The sequence below is a fragment of the Aspergillus nidulans genome, chromosome VII (assembly GCF_000011425.1).
Source record: "Aspergillus nidulans FGSC A4 chromosome VII".
In the NCBI taxonomy this organism is placed as follows: domain Eukaryota; kingdom Fungi; phylum Ascomycota; class Eurotiomycetes; order Eurotiales; family Aspergillaceae; genus Aspergillus; species Aspergillus nidulans.
In genome coordinates, this window is record NC_066263.1 from 4,002,733 (window position 1) to 4,025,974 (window position 23,242).

The 23,242-nt window shown below is 50.5% G+C and overlaps 8 protein-coding genes across 8 annotated transcripts, besides 1 other annotated feature; 1 reads left to right on the forward strand and 7 right to left on the reverse strand.

Annotated features, from left to right (window-relative positions):
* Positions 1-23,242: part of a sequence feature (contig 1.41 1170..64302(1)) that runs on past both edges of the window.
* ANIA_02475 (putative sugar transporter mstB) lies at positions 104-1,964 on the reverse strand (the record flags this gene model as incomplete). Its single annotated transcript, XM_654987.2, has 2 exons — positions 104-1,614; positions 1,675-1,964. The coding sequence occupies 2 exons, from the start codon at positions 1,962-1,964 to the stop codon at positions 432-434; spliced, it is 1,473 nt and encodes a 490-aa protein (XP_660079.1). The 3' UTR covers positions 104-431.
* On the reverse strand, positions 4,413-5,615 carry ANIA_02476 (metallophosphatase domain-containing protein). The gene has a single exon (XM_654988.2). The coding sequence runs from the start codon at positions 5,537-5,539 to the stop codon at positions 4,442-4,444; it is 1,098 nt and encodes a 365-aa protein (XP_660080.1). The 5' UTR covers positions 5,540-5,615; the 3' UTR covers positions 4,413-4,441.
* Positions 6,080-8,978, reverse strand: ANIA_02477 (anoctamin family protein; the record flags this gene model as incomplete). The annotated part of the gene is made up of 6 exons (XM_654989.2): positions 6,080-7,445; positions 7,492-7,923; positions 7,969-8,257; positions 8,312-8,468; positions 8,518-8,805; positions 8,873-8,978. The coding sequence occupies 6 exons, from the start codon at positions 8,976-8,978 to the stop codon at positions 6,192-6,194; spliced, it is 2,526 nt and encodes an 841-aa protein (XP_660081.1). The 3' UTR covers positions 6,080-6,191.
* Positions 9,508-10,506, reverse strand: ANIA_02478 (sugar phosphate isomerase/epimerase family protein; the record flags this gene model as incomplete). Its single annotated transcript, XM_654990.1, has 1 exon — positions 9,508-10,506. One exon carries the CDS (start codon positions 10,504-10,506, stop codon positions 9,508-9,510), a length of 999 nt encoding a protein of 332 aa, XP_660082.1.
* Positions 10,764-11,372, reverse strand: ANIA_02479 (protein ngn16; the record flags this gene model as incomplete). Its single annotated transcript, XM_654991.1, has 2 exons — positions 10,764-11,251; positions 11,333-11,372. 2 exons carry the CDS (start codon positions 11,370-11,372, stop codon positions 10,764-10,766), a joined length of 528 nt encoding a protein of 175 aa, XP_660083.1.
* Positions 11,677-15,353, reverse strand: ANIA_02480 (putative vesicle-mediated transport protein (Imh1); the record flags this gene model as incomplete). Its single annotated transcript, XM_654992.1, has 4 exons — positions 11,677-11,719; positions 11,770-14,749; positions 14,807-15,236; positions 15,345-15,353. 4 exons carry the CDS (start codon positions 15,351-15,353, stop codon positions 11,677-11,679), a joined length of 3,462 nt encoding a protein of 1,153 aa, XP_660084.1.
* On the reverse strand, positions 16,288-16,533 carry ANIA_11343 (uncharacterized protein; the record flags this gene model as incomplete). The annotated part of the gene is made up of 1 exon (XM_050613065.1): positions 16,288-16,533. The coding sequence occupies one exon, from the start codon at positions 16,531-16,533 to the stop codon at positions 16,288-16,290; it is 246 nt and encodes an 81-aa protein (XP_050468907.1).
* On the forward strand, positions 16,766-21,160 carry nte1 (lysophospholipase; the record flags this gene model as incomplete). The annotated part of the gene is made up of 1 exon (XM_654993.2): positions 16,766-21,160. The coding sequence occupies one exon, from the start codon at positions 16,766-16,768 to the stop codon at positions 20,990-20,992; it is 4,227 nt and encodes a 1,408-aa protein (XP_660085.1). The 3' UTR covers positions 20,993-21,160.

Here is a 23,242-nt window from a genome sequence, read left to right on the forward strand (position 1 = left end):
ATCATGGCCATGGCTTGCTGTTAGCAGCTGAGGTTGAGAGGGTGGGTATTGCCATTTGCCGTTAACCCTCAGGTATCTACTAACAATAAAAGATCTTTGACTACGTTCAATAAAATATTGTATTGAGGTCGTATTGTCTAAGAAAGTACTCCGGATGTAAATCTGGATATATACTCTATTTAAAAAAAAAAAAGGGAAGGAAATATCGCACCTATCCAAGGGTTTCGACTGGGGTATACGGAACAAGCAAAACACAGCAAAGTCATCCATCCAGCGCTCAAACCCAAGAGACTATACTCATGAACAAAAGAAAGAGAAGAGGAAGAAAAGATCAATCAACGTCCAAACATCCACAAAAACCCTCGAGAATATCGATTTTGTGCATATTCAAGTATGTATGTATACGCATCACCGAGATACTAGCTGCACCCTTATTCACTGGTGCTACCAGGATGCGCGACATGGCCCTTCTCAACCTCGGCCTCGGTCTCAGGACTGTATTGGTATTTGGCAGCCTCAGCCTCGATCTCGTCATCAGAGAGCTTGGGCAGTTCGTGCGAGGCACGGACATAGCTGATCTTCTCGTGGTAGCCCTTTGCGAAGATCAAATCGATCTCTTCGAGACTCCGGTTCGCCGTCTCGGGGTAGAAGAACCAGATAACGGGGATGAAGAAAGCGTTCCAGGCGGCAAAGAATAGATAAGTGCCCCAGCCAATCGCCGCGACCATCGGGGGCGTGAACATGACGACGGCGAAGTTAAACAACCAGTTGTTACAGGTCGACACGGCGTTGGCCTTGGCTCTGGTACGCACGGGAGACAGCTCGGCCGGGTACAACCATGGAAGAGGCAGCCAGGTAGCGCCGAAGGCAGCCATGTAGAGGAAGAGTCCGAATACGGCACCCTTGGAGGATTGCTCGTCACCAGGGATCAAACATGCAAAGGTGATAATCATGGCTGTGGTCTGGACCATAGAGCCGCCGAGGAAGAGCTTACGGCGACCAATCCTTTCGATGAAGAACCAAGAGAAGGTAGCGAAGACAGCATAGACAATCATATTGATACCGCCGATCAGGAGAGCCTGGTCGTTGTCCTGGTGCAAATTGGACTTAAGCAGCACGGGAAGGTAGTAGATGACGGCGTTGCAGCCGCCGAGCTGCTGGAAGACCTGGGACGAGGAGCCAACAAGCATGCGGCGCAAGTGCTGGCTAGGTCCGCCAGTCAAGAGATCGCGGAAGCTAGTCTTCTTACCCAGCGCGCCAGAGGCACGGAGAGAGTCGAGGGTGAGCTGTTTCTGAATCTGGGTTTCGTGATCGTGAACCTCACAGCCATTGAGAGCAGCGAGGACATATTCGCCTTCTTCAATGCGGCCTTTGGCGATGAGGTGGCGGGGGGAGTCTGGGAGGAACCACATGCCGACGACGATGATAATACCGAAGATAATCTGGAACGCAATGGGGAAGCGCCAGACCAAGTCGGGCGGGCCATAGTGAGATCCAAAGTCAATCCAGTAGGCAATCGCAGTACCAATGGCGATGATACCACCTTCGATACAAATGAGTAGACCACGGTTGCTGGTCTTGGAACATTCGGCCTGGTAAGTAGGGATGGTGGAACTGTAGACAAATGTTAGAACCAGCCCAATAGAGGCTCGATAACTGGGAATCGCAACTTACGTATTCATACCGTTGCCAATACCGGTGATGACACGACCGATGAAGAACTGCAGCAGGGGGATATGGCCTGGGAAGGATGTGACCTGGATGATCACGCCAAGGATCATAACAGCAGCGCCAGACAGGATCATCCAACGTCGGCCCATGCGATCACCAAACATGAGAGCGTAGACGGCACCCGCCAGGCATCCGAGTTCGTAGACGGCCGTCACGAGCGCCTGCATCGTCGCATCGTCCTTGGTGGCTGTGAATACATCGTTGAAGGCTACATCACTGATAATACCAGACATGACGCCCTCTTGAGCATTGTTAGCTAGCGACCCATTTCCAGTCGACTTTCCAGCCGACTCAAGACCAGGCACTTACGGTCATATCCAAAGAGCAAGAAGCCCATGGTCGCAACGGTCGAAACCGTCAAGGACAGTTTCCTGCCCGACAAGCCGGCGAAATTTGGCGGCATTATGGATGTAAGATAGGTGCCGTGCCGGAATGGTAGTATGGCCCTCTCCCCTATAGACTAGATGGGTCCAAGTGGACGAGTAGATGCAAGTAGGGAGGCAATTAAGGTGGTGGCAGGATGGACGATAAGGAAAGAGGAGAAAACAACAACTCCAGACGCGGAGGGGGTTAAGGGGTGGGCGAGATGGGGTATTTCTATAACTCCATGCGAGCAAGCCCTAATACCCTTGGGGGAAATGACACACGGAGGCGAGCGTTCGCTGCATGCCCTCGCCTGAGCATTCAAGGCAAGGAACCAGGATCCAGCAAGTCACAGATCCACGGTGCAGGAAAATGATGCCAATTAGATGCACACGGTGTACTGGGTGTGGCGACGTGACCGATTTCGTCCAACAACATCGTCAGAGGCCCAGGACTCTGGAGCAGAAAGAGTACTCTGAGCACTCAGTGCTCGGCATATCCAATACTCCTACAGTGGGGCGCACGCCGATTCGCAAGCATCCAAGCTGTGGGCTAAGCTGCCTAAGCATTGTGCTTGACTCCACAATTACATCAATCCCAGGACAAGAATTTTCGACCAGAACTCCTGCAGAGTAACTGGCCCGAATTCTCGGTCTGCATTCATCATCGCCATGTCATTCCTTTCCCTTTTAATTACCCCTTGCGCGGCATGCGGGACCTGTCGTTCCAAGTTGGAGATAAACCGTATTAGTTATCTAGCATAACTTTCCAATATCTCCACCATTTTGCAGGTATACTCTGAGTAATACCGGGATTGGCTTACATAACCGCTCGGCATCTATCGGCCCAAGCTTGCCATTGGAGGTCGAGTAGTTCTTCCTCGGGACTCGGTCGGGAAGCCGTTCCTGCCGGGCGGTCTCTTCAGCATGTGCCTTGAATGCACGTCATTATTATCACTATCCATCAGTATTGCCGGTTGGAACTAGTATCCAATGAAAGCAGTAGCGCAGAAGTTTATTCCTCGAATCCTCGCCTTTTTCAGCCATGGGTTGAATGTCAAAGAATATCCTAAGTATACTACTCGTTTTGCCTGCTGACAGCGACCCTCGTCATTATTATTCGTATTGCCGTGGAAATGGACAAAATGAGCATCGGTTTTTACCTTATTTATCGTAGTCGGTTGGTTCCAGATTACAGCGTTAGAAGTATATGCCACGAGATATCGTCCCCAGTCTAGTTATATTAGATGCTCCGTAGCTCCGTATCAAACGGGCCTGGGTTTGAGGTGGCAGAGTGCATAGAGGACATAAAGGCCCGTGAGGGCCTCGAGGTTGAATAATATGACATGTATCGATGTACCGATGTATTGATGTACCTCAAGTCCAACCTTACCGTATCTAAACCGGGCAGATGGACTACCATGAAGATACGTCTGCGTACGAACACTTGAGCAATAGATGGTTAAGACAGTCTGTCTAGCCTCAGGCCAGTTAATGCTAAAAAGAACCGGCCGTCAGCTGGAACAAATCGATCGTCGAAATGGTACGTATACCGTGCAGCAGTCTTGATCTCTTTGCGTCTTGTGACAATCCATTCATTCGTAATTATGCCACCTTCTGATAGTCCCCGCAGGGCTAGTAGCAGCATTTCCATGAGCAAGTGAGAAGAAGAACTTAAATCTCAACGTAAACTGGGGAACCCTCATCAACAGTTAAGAACATCGTCACAAAATCTCATAAATGAATAAACAATCACGCAAGCCAAGACCCTAACAATCTTAACAGCGATAAGCCCATGCCGAGAGACGAGGATAAGAGCTCTTTTTTTGGTTTAATTAGCGGCAGTTTGCGCACCGGCTGGCAAGTGGGCTGGCTGTGGACCTGGAGGAGAACCCTCGGAAACCATGGTGGAGCTCTAAGCGGGAAGACTTTTTTGCGATGGTGTGGTGATCACTGCACTGATCATTGCTTGCGATCGACGTCATCCGTCTGGGCTTCGTTGGGTTGCCAGTAACAGAAGTATATAATATATCTTGGCTTTGAGAGCTTGCGCTATCTGGTGATGGTTGTTCGAAAAAATGGTGTAGACACAAAAAATGGTGGTGGCAAGTACTAGGTATGGTGGGCGTGGATTAAAGGAAGAATGGGTCGAGGCTGGATTGGGTAGAAGCATACTGACTCGGACAGTGACGTAGCAAGGCTGGCTGAAATGACGGTGTTCTCAGGCAACACCCTGCGACTATGGCTTTCATTAGTGAACCCCCTAGAGCTGTCAGTAAGAACGCCTTGGACGCGTACTCCAAAATTATGCCGTATATACAGCTGGTGAGATACTGTAAGTCAAAATGCTACAAAACTACCACTTGCGGCTTATTTCCCAGCCGACCAGAATCCCGGTACATGCATGCTGCATTGACCATCCATCCCCCCCGGTTCTCGCCGCCCCAGACTTTGGCCCATATCACCCCTAGTACGCCGTACGCAAGCACTTGGGCGGCGTCAACCCAGCCGGGAACGTCAAGCAAATCGCGCAGAAGCCCAAAAAGCGAGCTGAAGCGCGATTTCCGCGCACGAGGCCGACGAGAACTGCAGATTCGCTCCCACGCTTTCTGAGCCTCATCCCAGTAAACAGGCTCCCGGCCATATGCAGCATGGACGTGCCCAAAAACGTGAAGTGCGGGGCGAATGCGCCAGGCTTCTGACAAGAGGAACGGACACCCGGTCGAAAAGACAGGAGAGAGATCTAAATGGGATTGTGGGGGAGTGTGGGTAACCAGGATGTCGGTGTTGGGGGGGATAGTCCCCGACCACGCGTCATGATGGGCAGGGTAGGCAAATGCGTGTTCGGGGCCGAACGGCACAATGGCGGGTATTTGGGGCGCACCGTAGATAGTAAGTGAGCGCGGCCGAGAGGCTAGTAGAGCAGAAGAAGAGGAAGGAGTTTGAGGAAGAGGAGGGAAAGTTACGGTGACAGAGGAATGTTGGAGGTAGTGGATATCACCCCAGTCGATACAGTGCGGGAAGTCGAAATCGTCAACAGAGCGGAGGGAGGCTGTGGATGAAGAGACGGTCGCGAGGGACTGGTCGCGGTCTTCGAAGCGCCTCGACCGGATATCAAAATAGCTATCGTGATTGCCGCAGATGACAACCTTCTGTGGATGAGGAAGCTTGCGCAGCCAGTCGACAGCGGCTTGAATCTCCTTGGCACTGCCGTCGTTGCACAAGTCCCCTGCGTGGATTAGGAGGTCTCCGTCAGGCACATCGGCCAATTCTAACGTGTGAGTATCGGAGATGCAAACAACCCGAATCGGACGGGCGTCTGGAGGAGGCAATCGAGGAGGGCCGCGAAGTTGTGATAGCAGGTGGTGGAGAGGGTAGAGGAACGCGGCGAGAGGCGAGGCGAAGAGATAGTCGGGAAAAGGACGGCGATGGAATGGAGACGACATCGTAATCAACTCCAATAATGCACTGCGTACTCTGGGGTGTTGTGGTTGAACTGACTCGAATCGCTCAGTTCGTGTCTCCGAGAAGTAGTGAAGAGTGGAGAGTATCGGTTAGAGAAGGGAACGGATGCCATGGCGCTATGGCAGACAAACACCGCGGCAGATTTACACCGCGGCAGATTTAGGCGGTGAGATAAAGCGAAATAGTGCGTGTGATACGATAGCAACAGATCAGATAAGCGGCATCACCCTATCTCTGAGGCATCAAGACAGCCTCGCAAGGAGCGAACAATTTCAAAACGGGGAGGAGGTAGGCATAGGCGAGAAGTCAGATCAATTGACACAATCATGGACACCAGTCTCAATTAAATGTACCCCACTGTCGCACTGTCGCAGTAGGGTGGTATTCTCAAAGGGAACAAATATAAGCGAGGTCTGTCCAGTTGCTAAGGTTCTGGCTAGTTGTACGGAGCATACTTCATTTCAAGATATGGTCGAACTACGCAATAACCATACGATGGTTCAAGTAGAAATGTGTAAGAATGGCCTATCAATATGCACAAGACATAAAAATAACTCTCCCACAGTCTCGAGTATAAACAACGAACGCCCTTTGATCCAATCAGGGAGTTGACAAACGCGTACTCTGCATACACTATTGCTGCTTCTTCATATCCGGTTTCGCCTGGCTTTCAATAATTGAAGCTGCCACCTGGGCAGACTCCCGCCAACCCTTCTGCCGCATCCAGAACCGCTCCTCAGCAACCGTATTATGCTTCGACCAAGCCCGCGTGTCATCTTCGAGCGACTTACGCGTTAGGTCGGACAGCTCCATGGACTCATCCTTCGCCGTAACCTCCTCTTCCTCATCGCTGCTGCGCGCCCCTAGAGTGGCCTCCAGGTATCGCTTGCGGATCATGTACTGTTCCGTCTTCTCGCGGCGGACATTGTGCGGCTCAAACTTGGCGATCGTTGCTTGGACGACATAGCGAACAATCAGGTAAAGGTGCTCCGCGAAAAATATGGTTAGCAGGAGCGCCCATCCTTTTATTGCTGACGGCTCGCCGTTTGGACCGTTGGTGCTTGTGTTGAACATGTACACCAGCGCCGCGCTTGTTATGCTTCCTACCCAGGAGAGAAAGCCTAGGGTGTCCAGCCAGGGTCCAATTGTGTCCACGCGTATGGGAGTAGGTCTCTTGCACTCGACGATGATCTTAAAAAAGTCGGACCGGAGCTCCACCCAGTTGTTGACTAGGAAGGAAACCGGAACCAGTGGCCAAACAGGTGAGAACAGAGCTAAGTAGCCGAACTGAATGCACATTTCTCGCAAGTCGTCGGTAACGTTATAGTCATCGAGGTCGGCCTCTTTGCGGACGCGCGTGAGGAATTGTACCTCGTCCTCATGGTCATCGTACGAGTGTTGTGTTTCCTTTTGCGTCTCGCTCACTAAACCAGAGTTTACACGTCCGTACTTCTTCTTCTTGTACTCCTTGTATTCGCGAGCGAACCGCTGCTTCAAGAATGGCACAATGGTCTCCATCGCAAAACCGACCACCTGGGCGGTGACGGTAAAGTAGATGACCTGCTTCCGCAGTCTATCAGGGTTGATAGTGAAGTTTTCGTGCGCAGTGGTTGCTTTTTCCTTCGACACAAACGGCCGAACGGTCAAGTGGAAGACGTCGAGATGAGGGACTATCAAGCTGGCAAACGGGATATAGACAAAGGCAGTTAATAGAATCGGAAAATACGAGGTGATGAAGTTAATAACAAAGATTTTCTGCGTCAACGCTGTATCGTAGGCAGTCTGTGTTTCGTAATTTTCGTAGTCGTTGAGTTTTGTTGCTATCGAAACAAGCACTCCACTCATGGTCGGGATAAGAGCTGAGAGCAGAATAGTCGGGATAAAGACCTAAAAAATCAGCATACTATATAGAATCGGCAACCAACTTCCTTACCAAGTATGACTTCAGCGGCCCAGTGTAGACTTCCGAGATGAATATTTCGATAGCGAAGCAAGTTGCGATAATTGCCCCCAAAGCCACCAATGCCACCAAAGCGAAAGGGACCTGGAGAAGCTGCCGTTGCAGCCGAGTAGTCGCCGGGAAGACTCCCCTTGTCTCGCCTGTAACCTGGTCATATACCTCTCTCTCAGGTTTGAATTCCCGCCGCTTGGAGCGAACAACAGACACGCCTTTGGTCTGCCATCGGCAACTGAGGTCCTCCTCTTGCCGCTTCCAGTATTCAATGAAGATAACGCCCCACAGGCAGTTAACCACGGTGTAGATAATAGAGAATGACCCAAGCAGCAACCAACAAGAGAACCCGAACACTGCGGGAAAGAGCAGAAATTTGAAGTAGGATTGCAGGAACGCAAAGTAGAAGCCCACCTGTAACCATTAGTACGATTCAGCCGGTGATAGTAGGACACGTACACTCTCCCCGAATTTACCCCGTATCTGATCTAAATCTTCCTCCGACAAAAACGTCTTCTTGCTCCAATCCGCCAAGTACTCCCTATTCTTCTCCTCGTCATGGAGTGGGAAAACCGCCAGCACGTTCTTCCAGTGTCCATGCTTAGGGGTAATACCGGCACCACCCACGTTATGTGGAAGTGTGATCATATGGTTGATGATGCGTAATCGCTCAGATTCCGTCTGCGGTTCGGCGGAAGACTCGTCCTCGGGTTCGGAGTTACGGACGCCGTGCAGCCAATCGCGTATGCTATCAGGTATATTAGAATAATATGAATCATGCAGTAGTTATACTACTTCATACCGAGACTGATAAATGGCGCGCCGCAGGCTCTTTTTCCTCGAAGCCCGGACGAACACAAGCAGATTCGAGTCCTCGCCCGGTCTCACCTCAGCCTGCAATCCCACCTCCCATAGTTTCCGGAGCAGCAGCTCTAGCTCCTCAGACGCCTTTGTCGGTTCTGATTGAGTCAATATCCGCTCGTGCAGTCAATACAGCGTTGTCCTCACCGGTATTGGCATAGTTATATTGGATGACGTAGTCTGCATAAAAGTTGTTATGGGAGCCACTCAGGGCGGAGGATGCCATCTCAATGATTTGGTCAAAGCCTAGTTTAGGCTTGGGTAGAAGTAAGTCTGAGAGGGGGGAATCGAGAAAAAACCATCCCACACCTAGAGGGCCGGCGATAGAAATAAAGGAGATGAGAACTTTAAATGTCGTCATCCGCCCAAGCTGGACACGAAGCTTAGCGAGTTTGGGCCCTTCGTGGGCTTGGCGCAAGATAGTGATCTGCTGTACTATTCACCTAGTAGCACGCACCGCCACTCCCACCAGATCAACGTCTCCGACACTGCATGATCTCACCGGTCGAACCTAGGACACCATATCTACCAAATGGTACATGTTCGGTGAGCGTCGTCTTGATTTGAACTGTATGTCTGCAGTTCGGGCTCATGGTTGATGGCCCCATGATGAGATGGCAACAGTGTTCAACCTGCAGATAGGAAGGTACTGAAATCCGTAACTTGCCACTTAGGAAGCTCCTAAACAAAGCAATCTACATAATTTAATGATTCCCAAATATGATCTACTTTGTACTTCAGAGCTCTGACCACAGCCTCAAAACACCACGTATTTTACTTTCTAGGTTTTCATATTGCATTGCAGCAACCACCCATACAACAAGTTGGGTTCCGTGGCGCAATTGGTTAGCGCGTGGTGCTAATAACGCCAAGGCTGAGGGTTCGATCCCCTCCGGGACCATACTTTTTTTGCCTTTTGTATTATCTATATTCATAATACAAAGGCAGCGTCCTCTTTACTATGAAGATCTTAAATAACTCTTCTCCTCAGAACCACTATGAAATGGCCCGTACTATCAGAGTAAGGAGTGTTTGCAATGCATATCAATAGTCGGAAATAAATATAGATAGCCAGGAGTGAACTGCCACAGGATATCAACAGTCTATGGAGCCAAAATATATATATCCCAACCAACTTCATGCCTTCTGCCTTTTAAACTCAGCCTGGACCTTCTCCCATGACTTCCAGGCCCTCCTCGCCGCAGTATCAATCGCATACGCCTCATCTCGCATCCGTCGATCGAAGATTTCCATCGACACCCATCCCTTAAAACCGCTGTCAACAATCCAGGCCCTTACGACATCCGTTACAGGCGTATAGCCTCCGAACTCCCTTTCCAACGGGAAAGGCCGTGCATGCTTCGACCATGTGAATTCCGCCGGCTCGCCCTCAATATACCAAGGGTGACTCTTCGAGAAAGGTGGATTGAACCGCTCTGCATCGGACAATTGCACGTAGAAGATCTTGCTGATAGGAGCCTGCTCTACGAAGCGACGCAGCGAGGCAGCCAATTCCTCAGCACCGTCCGGACAAACACCTGTTTCCAAGAACGGATTCGCCCAGAACTTTGTAATCTCATGGAATGTATCCAGACATAATCCGAAATTGTCCCTGTCCACCAGCTGCGTGAGCCTCAGCGCGTCATCCCATGTCGAGTACCAGACACCCCATGACAGCGGCTCATAGGCAATGCTGACAACAGGCGACGAGGAGCTAGCTAGGTCCGCAAGCTGCTGCATCTCCGAGACAATCACAGCTTCGTCGCCGATACTGTCAGCGTCATACTGCGACGGGATCTGGAGGTACGATGCGCCAAGAACGCGGGCAAGATCAAGCCAGTGCGCGGCGACAGCGAGGCGCTCCTTCAGCGGAGTCTTTGCGCCTTCGAAGTTCTCTAACGGGGCGAGCGAAATGAGAACCACGCCTAGATCATCGGCTAACTGGCGAATTTGCTTCGCGCCAGTGAGAATGGGGAGGCTGTGGGCTCTACTGTAGCCGTTGAGATCGGCGTAAACGATTTCCAGGCCCTGAAAGCCTTGTTGCGCCGCGGCGCGGATCTTGTCGTCTAATTTGTGGGCGGGGTTCTGGCCTAGGCAGGGGGTGCTGATTGCGATGTTATTAGGGAATGAGGCCATGGCTGCTTGCTCTATCTAGCAAATATAGGCAGACAGCTGCCGACCGACAGGGCGCTCTCACTCTTCTTGTAGGACTTAAGGCCCAGACGGAAATCGGTTTCCTAGTCTCGGACTTATGCTACAATGACGCCAGCTTTGAACCCCCAATTCCTATGCATTACCGAGAAAAAGACTACTCAGGGGCATAAAGCCGCAACTTCATGGTATATCCTATATATTAGTGTATGGGGCAGTTCGGGAATATATGTGAATGTGGATCACAGAGCCCCTTCCGCCAGCCGCTCCAGAGCCTCCCCCTCAACCATCATCTTCAACCATTCGTCCATAGCCTTCGCGCCTACTTGTTTATAAAATTTGATACTCGGCTCATTCCATGTAAGGACACTCCACTCCAAGCGTCTCCCCCTAATCTCGAGTACCTTGGCAGCCAGCCACTTCAGCAGCTTAAACCCATATCCTTTTCCCCGCGCCGCGGGCTGCACGTATAGGTCCTCGAGGTAGATACCCGGGGCTGCGCGCCAAGTAGAATAGTTGTAGAAGAAGAGAGCCATGCCAACGGGCTTGGGTGACGGATTCTCGGGCGTCGCGGGGGGCGTGATGAGTGCGGTATAGACGGAGCCCCGCTTGGGGGTGTCGTCGGGGAAGGACAAGGTCGCGAGAAGGGATTTCTCGGTGGCTTCGACTTCTTGCAAGGCTTTTTCGTAATCGGCGAGTTCGCGGATGAATTGCAGGATCAGGGGGACATCTGTGGGCTGTGTCAGACTGGTTGCTGGTTATGGACTGGGCAAGAGAATGCTGAATGTAGCGGGGGGGTTGATATACTTACCTTCCGCTGTCGCGAGTCTGATAGTTGGTTGTTCCGACATTTTGGAATTTTGTATATCCGAATTAAAATAGCAGGGAAACTGAAAGATACCTAACAGAGGACCGCGGGAAGAATTTACATAGCTTTATTCGCATCATCGAGAGTTGATCCGCCCTATGACATCGGCTTGAGCTCCACTTCGTGTCGATCCACTTTACACACTGAACGATGGTAAGTCAATGGACGTGCTTCAAGCGTCTGGTATCTCATTTCTATCCTGAAGTTTGTAAAATCCTCCATATTAATATAAAACAAGAACGAAATATGTATCCTCAAATCTATGCTAGAAGCAGCGAGATATGCTGCTACTTCGAGGTTATAGCTGCCATCCACTTCTGCTCGTCCGTTCTATGCCAGTCAGTAAAGAAGTACAGGCAGCATCCTAAGAGGCGACTTACCGGTCAAAGTGCAGAAGCATCCCCAGGACGGGAATAAGCTGCTTCTGATAGTTCTTGTCTTTCTGTTCCAGAAACTGGAGGAGCACGTTCTTAAGATAGATGTAGTCGATGCCGCCAGTCGGTGTATCACTCCTTTGGGTGGAAGGGCTGCGCGCCTTTGGAACAGGAGAAGTAACACCTTTCCGGGACCCAGAATCAATAGACGAACGTGATGACTGCGGATTCGTTCCAAAGCGGCTGTCTTCGGAGAGCATATTTGACTTGCGTATTTTCTCTAATCGCGAGTTCGTCTGCTCTACTGAGCGACGTAATTCAGCCTTCTCTTTCTCCAGGTCACGGACGTTTTTCTCGCTCTCATCCAAAGCCTCGCGTAACCGAGCCATGGCTTGTTGAACGTCGTGGAGCTCCTGAACTGCTGTCTCAGCCTGTGCCTCAAGGTGGTCCCGTTTGCGTTTCCAGTCTTTTTGGGAATGCTCCAACTCTTCCTTGTCCTCTTCTGCACTTCGTAGGGCCTTCTCCAAGTCCCGGAGCTTCGCTTTGAGGTCTTCTAGCTCGCGTGCTCGACGTCGACCCTGAGCGCTTGCTTCGTCTTCGGCACGGTCCCGTTCTTCAATGGCTGCCTCCATTCTCTCTTTGAAGTCGCGGGCTTTCGCCTCGGCCCGGCCTTCGATGTCGTTAAGTAGGCGCCTCATGGTTTCCCCTTCGCGAGTCCGTTCGCTAAGAAGACGATGTGCATCTGCTAGTTCCTCTTCTAGACTCTCGCATCGTTCCCGAGCTTCTTTCATCTGCATGCCGAGCTCGGATGCCTGGTCACGCATGCTGTTCATGAGACTTTGCGCGCTAGAATGTTGAGCTGTCTTCAGCTGAATTTCGTCCCGCAATCCTTCAAGCTCCTTGTTAAGTTGAGATGTTTGCTGCTCGTATTCTCGTAGTCGTGCCCGCGCTGTTTTCAGCTCGTCTTGAACGTTTGAGAGTTCCGACAAGACCTTCTGTTTACCCTCGATGGCTTCTTGCTTCCTGCTCTCAATATAGCGGAGATCGGACTGAGCAACCGTCAGGCTTTCTTCCGCTTTCAATCGGCTATCCAGCTCTTGCTTGATCTTTTGATTGAGAGTCTTCACTTCCGTTTCGCGATCGGAGATCGAAGTCTTCAGTGCCTTGACTTCCGCTTGCAAATCGTCATGCTTGCTTTCCAAAGTTCTCAGCTCAGCAGTCTTGCTCTTCAGCTCATCTTTAGTTGACCTGAGTTCCGCGCTTTCGCCCCTCAACTTCTTGAGTTCCGGTTGGATCTTTTGGATGGACTCGCGCAAATCTGTTATATCTTTGAACCTTGTAGTAGCCAGTTGCTGTGCAGCAGAGAGTTCTGTTTCGATTGTCGTGAATTTTACTTTGAGACTCTCGTATTCATCCTTCAAATCATTATGAGCTTTCTCAGAATCCGCCGACTTTGCGGCGTTATTCGAGCGAAGATCCGTAATCTCTGCCTCCAGTTTGGAAATGGTCCCTTCTAAAGCTGCCTTTTCCGCCACAAGCTCCTTGATTTTGTCTTTGGCTTCGACATGTTCCTGGCCGATATTAAGGAGGTCATCACGCAAAGACTCTATTTCCTCCTTCAAATCTTCTTCGCCCTTCAGCCTGGAATCAAGTCGTTCGATGGCTTGTTCCTTCTCCCTGAGTTGTTGCTCAAGGTCCGCAATTTTCTTCTCAAGCTCAGCTAGGGCTGAACTCGACTCGGCTGGCTGAGACACTGCCGGAGCGGTTTCCGGAGTAGCAGTTTCTGTGAGCTTACTGTTGTCCTCCCCAGCTTTGCCGCCCTTCTTCTTCTTCTTGCTCTTCTTTTTTCCAGCTCCCGTGGCAGCAGTGGCGTTGGCAGGCTGCGGTGTGGTTTCAAGCTTCTCGTTTGCTGCCTCTGAGCCATATGCTGGGGCCAGTGTCTGTTGTAGTTCTTCGAAATTAACTTCCTGACCGTTAGCGACCTTTTCCTTGGATTCCTGCCATTTCACATTATCCTCCAAGTTCCCGTCAAGGAAGTCAATGACCTTCTTCAGCTTCTCAAAATCTTCAGTTTTCTGGTCCATATTTGCCTTAAGACCCGACATCGTATCCTGAGTTTCTTTGAGCTGGGTTCGAAGAGTATCCACTAGACCTTGTAGTACCCCAAGCCGCTTCTCATTGGCCTCCTTTTCCTGCTTAACTTGCTCTAATTTTATCGCCAACTCTGCCTGCTGGTCAGCATCTTCCGGTTTACTGGCTTGTGCCTGTAGCTGTTCAATTTCAGCTGCCTTCTGCTTCAGCTCCGCGCTAAGCTTCTCTACTTCTGCATTGGTCTCGGCCACGGCGGTTTCTGACGCTTCAAGCTTGGATTTGATTTCGTCAATCTCACTTTGCTTTGAGATCTTGAGATTTTTCATCTCCGCTTCTTGTTTATCCTTGAAGTCACGCAACTCTGCAAGCTCTCGGGTGGCAGATTCGAGGTTATGAACCATACCCTCAGTCGACTCACGTGCAACTGATAAATCCCGCTTCAAGGTTTCGGTCTGGGCTTTGAGACTCTCAACTTCTTCCTGCTTCTCCTTCAACTCGGACTCCAGCCGAGGAATCTCGTTGTCAAAGGAAAAGAACTCCTCGGCCTCCTGTTTGATTTCCTTGTGAGACTGCTCTGGTTTTGAAGTGGCATCTTTGCTATCATTTGATTGCTCTTCGCCACTAGCGGTTTGTTTGAGACGATCCAGCTCTTCCCGCGCGGCCTTCTCGGATTTCACAGCTGTTTCCAATTTGTTCTTGAACTCGTCCCTTTCAGTTGTGACCCGCTTGAGCTCCTCCGCTACTAGGTCTCCTTTGAGAGAAATCTGGTTGAAGTATTCGGTCAGCGCCTTGGGATCCGCAATTGAGGTCAATGGCGTGTTCTCCCGCAAGGCGGCTTCAAAAGGTTCAATCGATAAAACGCGAGAATGGGCCGCTCGATATGCTTTCAACAGCTCTATGCGACGCAAATGTTAGCAATGTCGTAGGCGTATATAGCCGATACAAAACATACCCTGGTAACGCGATTCCATCTTGTTCAGCCGTCGCAGTTTCGCTTTCACCTCAGACGGTAGCTCCGGAGGCTGATTTGTTTCCGTTCCCGGCATGCTATCCTTCTCGGGTGCTGCGCTTGCTGTGCCCTCCGCCTGTCCGGCACCCTCTCCCGGTGTATTCTCAGGTATGCCTGTCGACTCCGGCCGGGGAGTGGCTGACCTGCTTGACGTATCATCGTCACCGATAGCGAATTCCTGCTCAAACTCGGTGGGATCTGGTCCGCGTACAGGGGTTCCGGTATTTCGCCGGGGGCGTGAGGGCCGTCTACTCGGAGAGAGGTTGCGACCCGGCGGGCGACGAGCGGAGTTGGAGCGGGCTAGCGACTCCTGAGATGAACGTTGTCTAGCCTGCTCCTCGGCGATGCGCGAATCTATAGCCTCACGTAGACGCTGTTCAATCACACACGTGTCAGCCTCAGCGCCCGTAAAGCGTCTTCGATGCGGAGAAGCAGTAGGCAATTAAAAAGGTAAATAACCGGCTAGGCTGGCGAACTGTACCTGAAACATGACTGTGGCGGGCCTCCGGGCCAAGGCCACAGCTGACTCTAATAACGAGATACAAGCGAGGAAAAGACGGAATAATACAATTAGAGCGAGCAGCAAGCGAAAGACTGGCAGGAGGAAGAGCATCAGCTCAGACCAGATATAGTACAGGGAACGTGGCCGGGCGGAGAAAGGCTGGGGTGGCAGAAAACGAGTCTGCCTATTTATCCCAACGGTCGACGCAGTCACGCACTCGTTCATCTATTCAATCTATATGAGAGCTATAATCCTAATCTACTCTCATATTATTGGCGCCAGGTTCTAGCAAGGTCCCTAACAAGTTCCTGGAGTTGCTTGCTGGATTGAGGCCTGGAGAATGTAGATGACTGTTGTCAAGCACTACATATTATGGTCTACCACAAGACATCTGCAGGACTTGGGATGTTTTAGTGTTGCGCTTCAGGAAAAGTAAATGTAGCTCCATTGAATAAAGCCATGACGCGTAAATCGCATGCTATCTAGTTCTCTACGCTTGCTATCAGAGAAACGCCTGGTTTGATATCAGCCGCTTTTTGTATGTGGTGACAGTAAAATCATGTGAGCCGCACCCAGCTGAACTTCCGATCAACAGCCCACGGTGGTTTTCCCCCTCAACACTCTACTCTCTCAGACTCTTCAGGAGATGCAAGTAATTTAACTTGCGTCTGCTTCTTTTACACCGACCATCTAATCCAGCATAATCGAACAACGCGCTTTGGCCTTTTGGCCATCAGCTCACCCTCACCCACGAACCCCCTCTGCAGGGACGCGGATCGACAGCCAGCCAGCCAACGGGCCGTTTGCAAGCACGTTGTGGCTTGCTTCGACGATGGTGTTGCAATTTGTTTGGCTTTCAATACATTGTAGCGCCGCCGGATGAGGAGTTCTGTGGCCTTTGCTCAACTGCGAACTGCCAAGTTTAGCGTGGTCTCCTTCCAAGCTTCGATGTGAGAATGGCCGACAGTGGAGCATCTGTTCCCTCGCCCGACCTCCCAGACCTAGACTCTCTACATGCGTCACTCTCCCTTCCCGACATTCCCTCGGTCGCTGCAACTTCTTTGTCGACTTCGCTTCCCGCCATAAGCGCAAAAGTCTCCGGTTTTCCAAGCTTCTCTAGCCATCTTCCCCCGCCTCCGTTGTTGTCCCCTCCGACTCCTACAACCATGGTGGGGTGGATCGGTTGGGTCTTTTCTCTGGTTTTCCAGACAATTCCAAGTGTTTTATACTGGGTAATTACCTTCTCGACGATTACACTGCCAACATGGCTCTTCACGCTCTTTTCCATGAGCTTGACGTTCACAATGAATTTCACTACGCTGTAAGAGCCACAAACCCTGCTATATAACGCTTCGGCGTAATCGCTTTCGAAAGCATAGTTCGCTGACATATAGTGAATTATGTCTAGTCTGTTGATCGTGCTGGGCCTCGTCTCGACCGTCAGCTGGTTCATCCGCTATCGGTTTCTGAACATGTACAGCCGGCTACCCCCGGAGCCGCAGCGCAAGGAACCGCAGCTTGACCTGTTTCCCGATGTGCAGGAGGGTGATTCCAAGCCGGGGTTGGCCAATTACTTGGATGAATTTCTCAGCGCGATCAAAGTTTTTGGATACCTTGAGAGACCTGTCTTTCACGAGTTGACACGCACTATGCAAACTAGGAAGTTGATAGCTGGAGAAACTCTCCAACTCGAGGAAGAGAAAGGGTTCTGCCTGGTTGTGGATGGGTTAGTCCAGATTTTTGTCAAGTCTATGCGAAGCGGGAAGCACGGACTGAATGGCGAGGTCATTGAGGGATCCTCTGACGAAGATGATCAGGCTCGTGATGGAAAACAAGGTTATCAGCTGCTCACGGAAGTGAAGAACGGCGCTTCCATGTCATCCTTGTTTTCAATCCTATCCCTGTTTACGGAGGATATTCGATTACGGGCAAGTGAGGGCTCTAGCTCAAGCATGTCCAGCGTTCAGCCAAGTCCCGCTCGGACAACCCCCGCACCTTTTTTGGATAGTCCAGGTGAAATGTTGAATGGATCGCCCATGGTACTACCCAGAGATTCTGAAGTTGATAGTTCCGCCATTAATGGTGAGGCTGAGCCCCTGCCGCCGGTGCCACCTCTGCATCTAGGGGAGAGCCGTGCCTCTTCATACCACCCCAACGGCCAGTCGACAGCTTCAGAACGGGTGCGTGGAAACCGCAGAAAATCAGTTCATCCGGACATTGTTGCGCGGGCAATGGTGGACACAACCATCGCGATCATACCAGCAAGTGCCTTTCGACGCTTGACGCGGCTCTACCCCAGAGCTACCGCCCATATAGTCCAGGTGATCCTTACACGCCTTCAAAGAGTGACATTTGCAACGGCTCACTCCTACCTCGGTCTCACCAATGAGGTCCTCGGCATTGAGAAACAGATGACAAAGTTTACAACTTATGACTTGCCGAATGATATCCGTGGAGCAGCTTTAGACCGATTGAAAGACAAATTTCTGAAAGAGAAAGACCGTTTAGGCTCTGAGGAAGTGACCAGGGGAATTGCACTACATAACCCCTACGCCGGCCGAAGACGCCGGTCGATGAGTTTTGTGAGAAAAGAGGCTGCTCTCAAAGCAAAGATGCCACTACCAAAGCGACCAAACTCACTTATAAACCCAGAAAGGCCTTTTCATGGTTACGACACGGCTGGAGTTAGCCCAGGTGACTTGCTTTCCACCATTCAACTTTCTCGTTTCGGGCCTAGACATGATCAGTTCGCTACTACCCCTAGACTTCATTCTCCGCTGACTGAGAAAGAACGCTCCCCTCTGCGTCGCTCTTCCCTTCAACGGAAAGACTCAGTCGACGAAGATGCTTTATTCCGTGAATCAATATTAGATTGTATCATGAAAGGCATAGGGTTAACCCCCAGCTCACATAATGCGCTCCGCAAAGGGAGTCACTCCGGCGAACTATCCCCAAAGCTGGTCTCATATGATTCCCGTCGCCAGAAAGCCGTCTTCAGCAACAATGCATTTGGATTCATTGATGCCTACGAAGGGTCTGGCGACGGTGATACCGAGTCAATGATGTCAATGTCTGTCACGAGCGCTGGTGGCACATCACCAATTGTCTATCTCCGGGAAGACCTACTTAATGATATAGAGATCGTTTACTTTCCAAAAGGAGCGGTTCTGGTAGAACAGGGTGAACGCCACCCGGGGCTCTATTACGTTATAGACGGCTTTCTGGACGTTGGAGTTCAGGTTAACGAAAAGGGAGACGATCTTGTTGGGGCATCCAGGCCTGGTCATGCCCAGCCTGATGAAGAATTATTTCCGACGCTGAAAAGAACCCAAACGGCTACATCACGCGGCGCCACTGCTGCAGCGCCCATCAACGAATCTAAGCGCAAGAAACCTTCTCGGAAGTCTCTTTACATGATCAAGCCTGGTGGAATGCAAGGCTATGTGGGTGCCATGGCATCCTACCGTTCTTATACCGATGTTGTTGCAAAGACGGATGTTTACGTTGGGTTCCTTCCGCGGGCCTCTCTAGAGAGATTAGCTGAGCGGTACCCAATTGCCCTGTTAACGTTGGCAAAGAGACTTACAGGCCTTCTTCCGCGCCTCCTCCTCCACATCGATTTCGCTCTGGAGTGGGTCCAGGTAAATGCTGGCCAAGTTATTTACCACCAGGGTGACGAAAGTGATGCTATTTATATTACTCTAAACGGCCGCCTTCGATCAGTTCACGAGGGCAAGGGGGGTAAAATGACCGTGGTTGGCGAGCATGGACAAGGAGAGAGCGTGGGCGAGTTGGAAGTGATGACAGAATCGACACGGCCGGCTACGTTGCACGCAATACGAGATACCGAGCTGGCAAAATTTCCTCGATCGCTCTTCAACAGTCTTGCGCAAGAACACACTGGGATAACAATTCAGGTCTCCAAGCTCATTGCCCAACGAATGCGAGATTTGGTTGAAAACCCCATGACTGAACAAGGCGAACCTGGCAATACCGGTAGTGTCAAAACCGCAACGTCAACCCTCAATCTCCGCACTGTCGGTATCCTTCCCATAACGACCGGCGTCCCAGTTGTCGAGTTTGGCAATCGGCTGCTGAGTGCTCTTCAGCAAATTGGCGTTACCGATGGTGTAACTTCGCTGAATCAAGCAGCTATCTTGAACCACCTGGGCCGACACGCTTTTAGCAGAATGGGGAAGCTAAAGCTGTCGCAGTATTTGGCCGATTTGGAGGAAAAGTATGGGATGGTTCTATATATCGCTGATACCAACGTGAACTCCCCGTGGACGCAGACGTGCATTAGTCAGGCCGACTGTATCCTTCTGGTGGGTCTCGCAGAGTCTTCTCCGAATGTGGGGGAGTATGAGAGGTTCCTTCTTGGGATGAAGACTACTGCACGGAAAGAACTTGTGTTGCTACATGCAGACAGATACTGCCCTCCTGGTCTTACTCGCAAATGGCTCAAGAATCGTGTCTGGATAAATGGAGGCCACCACCATATTCAGATGGCTTTCAGACTAACTGCAGAGCCATCGCATCCTCAAACAAAGCGACTTGGTACGGTGTTGAAACAGAGGGTTCAAATTCTGCAGGCGGAGATTCAAAAATATACGTCACGGCGGATCCGACAAACGCCCATCTACTCAGCCCAGACACCGTTCAAAGGTGATTTTCACCGCTTAGCCCGTCGCCTCTGTGGCAGGGCGGTCGGGCTTGTTCTTGGAGGGGGTGGTGCGAGAGGCATTGCTCATGTGGGTGTCATCAAGGCTTTAGAAGAGGCTGGCATTCCAGTTGACATTGTTGGGGGGACATCTATTGGTGCCTTTATAGGCGGTCTCTATGCCAGAGATGCAGATGTTGTCCCAATGTACGGTCGCGCAAAGAAGTTTGCCGGGCGTATGGGGAGTATATGGCGGTTTGCCTTGGACCTTACCTACCCGTCCGTGTCGTACACAACAGGCCATGAATTCAATCGCGGAATTTTCAAAACCTTTGGCGATAGCCAAATTGAGGATTTCTGGTTGGAGTTCTATTGTAATACTACCAATATTAGCCGCTCCAGGGCTGAGTATCACTCCTCCGGCTATGTCTGGCGTTATGTGCGCGCATCAATGTCACTGGCAGGTCTACTCCCGCCCATTTGCGACGAAGGGAGCATGCTTCTCGACGGCGGCTACATTGATAACCTCACGGTAGCCCATATGAAGACGCTCGGCGCAGACGTCATTTTCGCAATCGACGTGGGCTCCATCGACGACAATACCCCTCAGGGCTACGGTGATTCCTTGTCAGGCATGTGGTCAGTCATCAATCGCTGGAACCCGTTCTCTTCCATCCCAAATCCACCAACTTTATCCGAGATTCAAGCACGACTGGCCTATGTCTCGTCCATCGACAATCTTGAACGGGCCAAGAATATCCCCGGCTGTCTCTACATGCGTCCGCCAATCGACCGCTACGGGACCCTTGAATTCGGCAATTTTGATGAAATTTACCAGGTTGGATATGCCTATGGTAAGGAGTACTTGCAAAAGTTGAAGAGCCAAGGGTCTCTACCTCTTCCCGAGGAAAATGAAGAGAAGAAGAAGCTTCAGCGTACCCTGGCTCCTCGGCGTGCCAGTATCTAGCTTGGTCAACGTACCAATTACGAAGTCACGGGTGTTATCGGCGCTATTTCCAGACCTATATGTTTGTGATGTTGGGAACAGCGTGCTTGGCATTGTATTCTATATAAGATTTTCAGCAGCGTTGGTACGATCGTATCTAGCACAACAATCAATTGAAATACGAACGTGATACAAGCAAATTAACCGCAACATAGAATCTTTTAGTGGAGGGTTTACAGTTAGAATGTGAGGACCTGTGGGATCGACTCTGAAAATGACCGTTACTGAGGCCGTAAACGACCGCATTTCCACCCGTAACCCTCAACAGCGAGCATCCCGACGACATGTCAATCATCTCGCTGCAGCAAGTTTTCAAGCATCAACCAGAAGAACTCATCTTTATACGTAGCATTTTCTGGTTTCTCTTAATGACGTATCACCATTCGGATTCTGCTGATAGGTCCTCACCAGCAACAGTATTATAACGATAATTATAACCATAATTCAGACGAAGCGTTTACAGCCATGCAGCCTCAGAAACAAACCAATCTATGTCTTCTCAACCATAATACACCAGTCATAGTTCCACCGTAAGGCACAGACAGCTGAAAATATTACCAGTAAGTCGGATACCACCCCGGCTTTCCCAATCCAGCAAAACTAGGATCTGCTTCTCCTTGCCGCCTAACATATAGATTATGCGTCCCTTTGCAGAGGACCTCCCACAAATGACCTTTTGGTACATCATTCTCTTCTCCATGCGTAGGATTTGCAAGAAGCGCCAGAAAGGTCTTGTTGATAATCTGTTTGGCCTACCGTTTCACCCAGTACACTTATGGACACCTGTCGCTAGACCAATAGTTAGGATTTACGTGTAAGGCGCATGACCCACATCTGAAGCCGTTCTTTGAGATCACGCCTGGGATTCTGGGTCGAGGGCAGATATAAAGAGTATGCTTGGGTCGACCATGACAAAACCCGTGACGGGTCCAAGGTTACAACCCGAACCTGCGGGTCGGGTCGAGGGTTAGGGACCCGCCACGGGTTAGCGGGTTCTGGGTAACTCACGGGAACCGCCAAGAACAAACCTTGCATAAAATGTCCTAATCAGGCTATATACTCTACATAAAAATTGCTGATGTACCCAAATACTAACGTAACGAACCCACAAGCGGCAGCCCGCTCAACAATCTATACTGAGGCTATCCAGACTGTCACTATAATTCCAGAAAGTTGATCGCGTTTAGATTAGCTGAGCACGAGGACAGGATTATATTTGTACCCGTTGAGCAGCGGCAGTTTCTTACATCCTAGAGTCAACTCTCTGTGGCCGACTTCAAGGGAGCCAGTATTGCGAAGCACAACACGCCGACTGTCATAAGCTATATGGAACCCAGGAAGAGGCCTTAGGATGGTGTATATAATGGTCGGTGACTGCGGAGCAATTCCAACACATGTTCAGGTTAAGGGTTCGGCAAATCTGTCGCTCAGCGAGGCTGATCCTACCCAGATATACACCTGTAGAACGCGTGATGTCCCCTTATCAGAACCTATCTATTCAGGCAGTTAGATATCCTATAGCGCAGGGAGATAAGGCTCAAACCATTTAGAAGGCTCCTGCCAGGTTCTCTACGCCTTCGTATTCCAGGACGCGCTCCACCAACCTGTTCAGGATGTAGAGGTCTATGATTTGTGTATGAGATACCAATCTTTTGGCCTGTGAGTACTGTACCGATTTCGCTATTCATCATCTTCTTCCTGGTAGTCAGAGGGAAGCGAAAAGTTCCATGTGATGCTCGTAGGTAGACTCTTCCGACTAGCTACACAGTCCTGCATGTTTAGGACAATTCGATTTTTCACCACCACACACATAAGAGCTTGCTCCTCCTCATAAGCAGTATCCTCATCACCTTGTGCCTCTTGCATTTTATGCCGCATCTTTGTGGTTGTCCCCGGTGACATCTTATCCCTCGAGGGCACACATACACCTTTCTGGCTTCCCATCTGGGGTAGTGCTCAACACTTGTGTCTGTAGGCAGTGTTGTAGAAAGATATCTAGTCCCTTCAACTTCTTCGACGGAGCACTCCACAGCTAGTGCATGGAGGTATCGCTTATTTTCAAGCTAGTCTTGGAGCCGAGCAATTTGAAAGTATCGTGCTTCTTTAAAAAGGGCAAGATATAACGCGTGGTCATGACCTTTATTGATATCATAAAATATCGGGAGCACCCCACGCCTAAGGTAACGCAAGATGTGCTCAAACAAAGTGGGA